This window comes from Panulirus ornatus, chromosome 17 (genome assembly GCF_036320965.1).
Source record: "Panulirus ornatus isolate Po-2019 chromosome 17, ASM3632096v1, whole genome shotgun sequence".
Classification (NCBI taxonomy): domain Eukaryota; kingdom Metazoa; phylum Arthropoda; class Malacostraca; order Decapoda; family Palinuridae; genus Panulirus; species Panulirus ornatus.
Window position 1 is genome coordinate 39,166,420 of NC_092240.1, and position 10,000 is coordinate 39,176,419.

Consider the following 10,000-nt stretch of genomic DNA (forward strand, 5'->3'; position numbering starts at 1 on the left):
GAAATCCGGCAAAGCGGCGGGACTGACTGATAATGCAGTTGAATTTATTAAGAAATGGGTGACTGTGTTGTTGATTGGTTGGTAAGGATTTTCAGTGTATGTATGGATCATGGTGAAGTGCCTAAGGATTGGCAGAATACATGTATAGTGCCATTATCCAAAGGCAAAGGGGACAGAGGTGACTGTCCAAACTACAGAGGCGCAAGATAGTTGAGTATACTTCGAAAATTTTATGGGAGTGTATTGACTGAGAGGGTGAAAGCATGCACAGAGCAGTGTGGTTTCAGAAGTGGTAGAGGATGTGGGGATCAGGAGTTTGGTTCGAAGAATGTGTGTGAGTAATACTTAGAAAAACAGGTGGATTTATATGTGGCATTTATGGATCTGGAGAAGGCATGTGATAAGGTTGATAGACATGCTTTGTGGAAGATCTTAAGAATATAAGATCGGCCTGCGACAGGGATGTGTGATGTCACTATGGTTGTTTGATTAGTTTATGGATGGCGTGATTAGGGAGGTAAATGCAAGAGTTTTGGAAAGAGGGGAGAGTATGCAGTTTGTTGGGGATGAGAGGGCCAGTGAAGTGAGTCAGTTGTTGTTCGCCGATGATACAGAACTGGTAGCTAATCCGAGAGAGGAACTGCAGAAGTTGGTGACTGAGTTTGGAAAAATTTGTGAAAGAGGAAAGTTGAGAGTAAATGATAATTTGATCAAGGGTGTTAGGTTAAGCAGGGTTGAGGGACATGTTAGCTGGAATGTAAGTCTGAATGGAGAAAAATTGGAGGAAGTGAGTCATAGGGTGGGGAAGGGGATGAAGGTTCTGGGAACGATGAAAAGTGTGTGGAAAGAGAAAATGTTATCTTCAAAAGAAAAAAAATGGATATGATTGAAGGAATGGTCGTTCCAACAGTATTATATGGTTGCGAAGCATGTGGTATAGACATTGTTGTGCGGAGAAAGGTGGATGTGTTGGAAATGAAATGTTTAAGGACAATATGTGGTGTGAGGTGCTTTGATTTGTAAGTAATGAAAGGGTAAGAGACATGTGACATTAGAAGAGGGTGTGTTGAAATGGTTTGGACATATAGAATGAATGAGTGAGGTAAGGTTGACAGAGAGGATGTATATATCAGAAGTGGAAGATACAGGGAGAAGCGGGAGACCAGATTGGAGGTGGAAGAATGGAGCGAAAAAGATTTTAAACTGTCGGGACTGAAATGTAGGAGGGTGAAAGGCAAGCTCGGAATAGAGTGAATTGGAACAATATGGTATACTGGGGTCGACGTGCTGTCAATGGATTGAACCAAGACATATGAAGTGTCTGGAGTAAACCATGGAAACGTCTGTTGGGCCTGGATGTGGAGAGGGAGCTGTGGTTTCGGTGTATTACATATGACAACTAGAGAATGGACGTTAGCGAGATATTGCCAGGAACAGACGAAGCTTTTTCTTTTTAAGCCTCCTTCGTTCACTTCCATTTTTTTTATTTCATCTCTCATTCGCCGAAACCACAGCTCCTACCCACAACTAGTCCCTACGGTCCCCACAGACCTCTCTGTGGCATCCCCCGCCTGCTCCATATGCTCGGTTCGGTACATCTACAGCTCGTCGACCCCTGTATACCTCATCCCTCCAGTTAACTCTCTCCTGTGCATGGCATTCACCCTCTTATATATTTATGCCCCGACCACTCAAAATATTTTTTGGCTCTATCCTCTATCTCCAACTTGTTCTTTCCCTTCTTGTCATCTCCACTTAAACCATATGTGCTTTTTCTCAGCCTCTCATCACTCATTCTCTCCATACGTCCGAAGCATTTCAACACCCTCTTCAGCATTTTCAACCACACTCCTCTTATTTCCACACCTATCCCTTACCCTGTCATAACCTACTTGATCAATCCTCCTAACTCCGCAAACTTTCCTCAAACTTTTCATTTCCAACACTTGCACTCTCCTCCTTACTTCCTCATTTATTGTCCTTGCCTCGCATCCATACAACATCATTAGGATTACTATAGCAAGGAATACAAAGGAATTCAAACAGCAACAGACCAATGGGTCCCTTCGACGCTGTTTGTGATAGTGGAAGAGATATGTAAATCATAGATCGTTATGGTTAGAGTAGAAATACGTACATATAAAATAGAAAATACAAAGTTTTCATGTAGCTATGGAGGAGCAAATGTTGTCAGATATACAGTTGAAGATATATATTCATTCAGTTTGTTCTCAAACGTATTGCTTTTAACCACTATAATTGGTAGAACGTTCCATATGTAAATAATCCTGTTAACATACCCATTCTCGCCCACCCATCTAACGACCTCTCTTTTCACGCATTCTTCAGTGCCCCCAGAACCTTCGCCCTTTCACCTACCCTATGACTCACCTCCGATTCCATCGTTCCACTACCAAGTATCTATAACACTTCAGTTCCACTAACATTTCCCCGCTCAAACTCTCATCCAAACTAACCTGTCTCGTAGCAGTGCTAATCCCAGTAACTTTGCTATTAATGACATCCACTCTCAACTGCTCACTTTCACACCCTCTCCCAGACTTAGACACCAACTTCTGTAATTTCTGACTCGAATATATCACCAGTTCCGTATCATCAGCAGGCAGCGGCTGACTCACTTCCCCAACAGACTGCATGCTCGCCTCTCTCTCTCTAAAACCCTTGCATTTACCTCCCTTACCACCCCATCCATAAACAGACTGAACAACCATGGTGACATCACACACCCCTATCACTATCACACCTTCACCTGGATCCCTTCCCATCCTTTCTGCCTACACACACACACACACACACACACACACACACACACACTTCACTCTCTTCCTAAAATCTCATCACTGCTTCTTATAACTTTCCTCTCACTACATGAATACGAAACACCTTCCAGAAAGTATCTCTAGCAACCGTGCCATATGCTTTCTCCAGGTTCAGAAATGCCACATACAAATCTTTCCCTCTCCATAAGTATTTCTCAAACACATTTTTCAAAGCAAAAACTGATCCACACGTCCTCTACCACTCCTGAAACCATATTGTTCCTCCACCCTATACATGCCGTCACCCTCACAATCACCACTTCCATACAACAGATGCACACAACAATACCTATATAATTCGACATTCACATTTGTCCCCTCCCGTATACGGTGGCACACCACCATGATCCGTAAATCCTAGAAAATCCTAAGAAACCAATCAACAACATAGTCATCCTTTTCCTAGAGAGATTCATCTGGATAACCATCCACTCTAGCCGTCTTTCTTCATTTCATTTTATGCGAGGCTTCGCTATCTCATCTCTTCACCAAACCACTCTCTCTGACTCTCTCACTTTGCATATATCCCCAGACCCGAACACCCTACATCTGCCACCCTGTCATGAAACACATTCAAAAACTTTTCAAAGAATTCACTGTTTTTTCTCATCTCATCACTCATTTACTACTTTCCCATTTCCTCTAATCATCGATGTTCCCATTTGTTCTCTTCTTTCTGTTATACTGTTTATCTTCTTCCAACGTCTCAGTTTCCCTGAAGTTTGTTGATGCTAACTCACCCCAACTCTCATTTGCCATATTTTTCAGCCCCTACGCCTTCTGGACCTCCTGCCGCTTTCTCTTGTATATACCCCAGTCATTTGCACCCTTTTCCTGCGAGTACCGTCCATACACTTTTCTTCTCTTTCACTAGCAACCTTGTCATCCCACCACTCACTAACCTCTCTCACCTGCCCATCTGGCAGATATCAAGGGGGGTAAGTTGCCGGTGCTGATGGTGGATGGGAAAATGCTTCCACAGTCGCTGGCCATCGCCCGCTACGTGGCCAAAGAAGCCGGACTTGTACCTGAGGACGCCCTTCAAGCAGCCTACTGTGACGCCTTAGCGGACACTGCGTTCGAGCTTCTACCGGAGTGGTACAAGTTCAAGTAAGTTCATCGTCATTAGTTTGGTCAAAACTCTTGTTGCTTCTCTGTGCTATTTCAGCACACTTAACAGAGGGGGTTATCAATATTCATTACCTTCAGTATCTCTGAACTCTTTCAGTCCTGGTCATGTACTCCATCCAACCCCAGAGTGTTATCAGAAAAACATAGGCCATCTAACTGATTGATTTCATCGTATATAGTCCTCTCCATAATTTCTGGAGAACACAAGTATTCATATGTATGGATAACCTTAAGATGTTACCGGACTCCTCCTGCCGAGGTTACACAACAAGTGAGAAGTTACCTATGGCGAGTGAAAAGTCGCTGGAAGTATAGCCTCTTCAGGAAACTTCTCACTCTAAAGAAGTCTACATTTCCTTGCTATTGGAAGCAGCGCAGCATTGGGCTGTAGTATCCTTAGGGCGGGTCTCTGGTTGCACGAGGTCTTTTTTACAGAGAAAACCCAACTTCTTCGAAAAGATTGGATGCTGCTTCACAGACATTTGCTACCTCATTGTGGAATCCAGGGAGTAACAGAGCCATAGCACTGTATGTAAACAAACAGCTGAGCACAGCAGGATGTATTGACTGATTCATCAAGTTGCTTAGCTGAGATACTCAATGGAGTTGCTTTGAAATCAGTGATCACCTGATTTTTGATAGCTGTTAATAAATCGCTGATTCTTATGATTTAGATTATTATTTCACAACGTCACTGTGTTCAACTCCTGCGCCGTATTCTTTGCACAAAGAACTGTGTCTTTGCAGAATGGCAAGATCAGAATTTCAACTACTTTGTTTGGGTCTCTATTATGTGAAGCTCTCAGAACAGCAACCATATATGAGGCACACAGACCAGCTTCATTTTTGCCAGTGCACCTGACCGTCATATACATTTCGATTACACTTGAGGGTATGACGAGTCTATCACAAATTCTCTGAGAGGCAACTGGAAAACTTCATTGAAGGAAGTTAGGTGTAATGAATCCTTCTGACTTCACTTTCTGAAATGTGCCATCTTAATCTGCAGATAAAATAAACCATAATCATATGCACCACGGATCGGATTCGAACCCTGGAAGGGGCGTTCGGCTATCTCGGCCATACGTCAATACAGCCACTGGTTGTCCAATATTTTATACTGTGTCCCAGCTTCCTAAAACACTAAGTGGCCAGCGGCTGTCTTTTGACCAACGTGTGACTGAGATAGCTGAGCGCACCTTCCAGAGTTCGAATCCGACCTGTGGTGTACAGACATTTATCTTTCTATAGGAATGAACTATATCTTAATTGTCTCCTTTGTCAGTCTTGTAAATTTGGAAAGGACAATGATGCATCGTTCTATCCGTTGTTGTTATGAGGGATGTGGTACAGAAAGTCATCAAAATATTGATGGTAGATATTGATCAGAGATGAATACTAATTCCATATAATGAAACGTACTTTTCTTTATTCATTGTTGGGCTATGGGTGACGGAGCCGCCAAAACTCTACTAGAAAGTTAAGCAACATTAGTTTACAGGCTCTGAAAAGGTATTTTCCTTGACATTCGCCTCTACTTCCCTAAAAGGCAGAATAGTAAAAAAAAAATTAAGCCCGTGCTATCAAGATGCCATGTCTGACCATGAATGGGTCGGGCATGCCCTAAGTTAACCCACTTATCAAAACACGTGAACGCATATATCAGATAAGATTTATGAACTGCATTTCGTGACACTATGCATTTACACTTCATAACTTAAGACTAACCATTATGCCACGGCTAACCTGGTTCGCTTCAGTAAATGAATTCGCCAGAACACAATGAGAAATTGATAAACACCTGACCTTTGCCACATGTGTCTGTAACGGAAGGGTTGTAAGTTGTCTGCAGTCAGCTGACTGTTTGCTTGTTTACCGATGTCGCAATAGATGTGGCAATAGACTGCAGAGTCCGGCAGCAGTTTCAAGAAATCTGAATTATAGTGAGACATCCAGAATTTATTCATTCATTTCCTATTGTATGATTTGTTTACATTCGTCAAGCGAGAATGAAATAAAAAGAAATAGTCATATTTTCCAGACCCAGTCAGGTACCCCTTACATACCAGAGATTGAAAAACCATTTCCTTTTAGCAGTGCTCGCTGTTACCCTGCACACTACTCAGCTCCCAAGCAGACACTGAAACACTCAGAGAAAACCTGTAATCAGAATTACGGGGAAAAATAAACCCAGGTGCTATCATAAAGTTACCTGATATGCTTGCCTGGGATCCCCGCTAACTCCCTCACACACTGCAAATGCATTATCTTCATAAATCTAATCAAAGATACTGGAGTGTTATCGTCCTGCAAAATCTTTTGAGTGGGATCCATATATATTTTGTAGTTGTGTATGTTGTTGTAACGCCTTGGTTGACTGGTCTCCCCTTAGGACCTCGGAGAAGTCCGAAGAGGAGAAGAAGAAGGAATTTGAAGAAGTGCTTTACCCGAAGTTCCTGGAACCTATCATGTCCCGGCTTGACAAGCGGCTGCAAGAGAAGGAGTGGTTCGTCTCAGACAAGGTTAGTCCCAGGAACTTCCATGTTAGCGACAGGTACTTCCAGGTCACTGCCAGGCACTAGTAGATTGCAGCTTTTACACTGTCTTACGTTACTGACATTTCCCCAAGTTCCTCCTCCTTATTGTACTGGAAAGCAACATTACAAGCACTGCTTTCTAGTACAATAACACCATCAGTAAGACCTTGATGAATATTAGGCCAAAGCATGCAACATTTGGGAGTGTTTACGCCGTCAAAAGCAAGGCATGTAAAGATATATGGACAGACCAAACTGCAAAAACTGTAACGGAGAGATGTTACTGGCACCGTCACGCAGTACGCAGAGATGACCGCAAAAATGCAATCACTAAACACTGTCATAATAATGATGACCCCCATAGATCTTGAAAATCCCGTTATTCTATAACCCTCTACTGATTATGCCACACGCAACGTCATTGATTCTCTCTTAATTGCTAATACGAAGAACTTAAATCTGACCCCAGGCAATTTTAAAGCACATCCTATTATTAACCAAATCATTATGAGAAAATTAACAAAACACGAAAACGTGAAAAAAGTTGTTCGAGACACTCAATTACCAGGTAAACTCTTACCACGTGACCCATCTTATATATATATATATATATATATATATATATATATATATACAAACAAAGTGCATATGAACGCGCACCTTCATAGAACATGCAACCCCCAACAGCCAGGATCAAACGCGGGACCCCAGTGCAACAGGCGGGAGCGCTACTGCTAGGCTATGATCCACATCCAGACGCTACAGACCTTTCCATGGTTTGCCCCAACGCTTCACATGCCCTGGTTCAGTCCATTGACAGCAAGTCGACCCCGGCATATATATATATATAAATATGCATATATGCATATATATATATATATATATATATATATATATATATATATATATATATATATATATATATATATATATATATATATATATATGCAAGAGTTTTGGAAAGAGGGGCAAGTATGAAGTCTGTTGGGGATGAGAGAGCTTGGGAGGTGAGTCAGTTGTTGTTCGCTGATGATACAGCGCTGGTGGCTGATTCATGTGAGAAACTGCAGAAGCTGGTGACTGAGTTTGGTAAAGTGTGTGAAAGAAGAAAGTTAAGAGTAAATGTGAATAAGAGCAAGGTTATTAGGTACAGTAGGGTTGAGGGTCAAGTCAATTGGGAGGTGAGTTTGAATGGAGAAAAACTGGAGGAAGTGAAGTGTTTTAGATATCTGGGAGTGGATCTGGCAGCGGATTCAACCATGGAAGCGGAAGTGGATCATAGGGTGGGGGAGGGGGCGAAAATTCTGGGAGCCTTGAAGAATGTGTGGAAGTCGAGAACATTATCTCGGAAAGCAAAAATGGGTATGTTTGAAGGAGTAGTGGTTCCAACAATGTTGTATGGTTGCGAGGCGTGGGCTATGGATAGAGTTGTGCGCAGGAAGATGGATGTGCTGGAAATGAGATGTTTGAGGACAATGTGTGGTGTGAGGTGGTTTGATCGAGTAAGTAACGTAAGGGTAAGAGAGATGTGTGGAAATAAAAAGAGCGTAGTTGAGAGAGCAGAAGAGGGTGTTTTGAAATGGTGTGGGCACATGGAGAGAATGAGTGAGGAAAGAGTGACCAAGAGGATATATGTGTCGGAGGTGGAGGGAACGAGGAGAAGAGGGAGACCAAATTGGAGGTGGAAAGATGGAGTGAAAAAGATTTTGTGTGATAGGGGCCTGAACATGAAGGAGGGTGAAAGGAGGGCAAGGAATAGAGTGAATTGGAGCGATGTGGTATACCGGGGTTGACGTGCTGTCAGTGGATTGAATCAAGGCATATGAAGCGTCTGGGGTAAACCATGGAAAGCTGTGTAGGTATGTATATTTGCATGTGTGGACGTATGTATATACATGTGTTTGGGGGTGGGTTGGGCCATTTCTTTCGTCTGTTTCCTTGCGCTACCTCGCAAACGCGGGAAACAGCGACAAAGCAAAAAAAAAAAAAAAAATATATATATATATATATATATATATATATATATATATATATATATATATATATATATATATATATATATGTATATATATATATTTTTTTTTTTTGCTTTGTCGTTGTCTCCCGTGTTTGCGAGATAGCGCAAGGAAACAGACGAAAGAAATGGCCCAACCCACCCCCATAAACATGTATATACATATGTCCACACACGCAAATATACATACCTACACAGCTTTCCATGGTTTACCCCAGACGTTTCACATGCCCTGATTCAATCCACTGACAGCACGTCAACCCCGGTATACCACATCGATCCAATTCACTCTATTCCTTGCCCTCCTTTCACCCTCCTGCATGTTCAGGCCCCGATCACACAAACACAAAATCTTTTTCACTCCATCTTTCCACCTCCAATTTGGTCTCCCACTTCTCCTCGTTCCCCCCACCTCCGACACATACATCCTCTTGGTCAATCTTTCCTCACTCATCTCTCCATGTGCCCAAACCATTTCAAAACACCCTCTTCTGCTCTCTCAACCACGCTCTTTTTATTTCCACACATCTCTCTTACCCTTACGTTGCTTACTCGATCAAACCACCTCACACCACACATTGTCCTCACGACATCTCATTTCCAGCACATCCACCCTCCTGCGCACAACTCTATCCATAGCCCACGCCTCGCAACCATACAACATTGTTGAAACCACTATTCCTTCAAACATACCCATTTTTGCTTTCCGAGATAATGTTCTCGACTTCCACACATTCTTCAAGGCTCCCAGGATTTTCGCCCCCTCCCCCACCCTATGATCCACTTCTGCTTCCATTGTTCCATCCGCTGCCAGATCCACTCCCAGATATCTAAAACACTTTACTTCCTCCAGTTTTTCTCCATTCAACCTTAACTCCGAATTGACTTGACCCTCAACCCTACTGTACCTAATAACCTTGCTCTTATTCACATTTACTCTTAACTTTCTTCTTTCACACACTTTACCAAACTCAGTCACCATCTTCTGCAGTTTCTTACATGAATCAGCCACCAGCACTGTATCATCAGCGAACAACAACTGACTCACTTCCCAAGCTCTCTCATCCCCAACAGACTTCATACTTGCCCCTCTTTCCAAACTCTTGCATTCACCTCCCTAACAACCCCATCCATAAACAAATTAAACAACCATGGGGACATCACACACCCCTGCCGCAAACCTACATTCACTGAGAACCAATCACTTTCCTCTCTTCCTACACGTACACATGCCTTACATCCTCGATAAAAACTTTTCACTGCTTCTAGCAACTTGCCTCCCACACCATATATTCTTAATACCTTCCACAGAGCATCTCAATCAACTCTATCATATGCCTTCTCCAGATCCATAAATGCTACATACAAATCCATTTGCTTTTCTAAGTATTTTTCACATACATTCTTCAAAGCAAACACCTGATCCACACATCCTCTACCACTTCTGAAACCACACTGCTCTTCCCCAATCTGATGCT

The 10,000-nt window shown here is 42.5% G+C and overlaps 1 protein-coding gene across 1 annotated transcript in view; it reads left to right on the forward strand.

The window, feature by feature from the left end:
* The window catches only part of LOC139754688 (hematopoietic prostaglandin D synthase-like), a 17,570-nt gene extending 11,002 nt beyond the window's left edge, over nucleotides 1-6,568 (forward strand). Inside the window, exons 3-4 of the mRNA XM_071672248.1 lie at nucleotides 3,767-3,950; nucleotides 6,364-6,568. Of these exons, the coding sequence (XP_071528349.1) occupies nucleotides 3,767-3,950; nucleotides 6,364-6,553 (374 nt within the window). The 3' untranslated portion in view covers nucleotides 6,554-6,568. The remainder of the gene's footprint in view (nucleotides 1-3,766; nucleotides 3,951-6,363) is intronic.
* The last annotated feature ends 3,432 nt before the right edge of the window (nucleotides 6,569-10,000 follow it).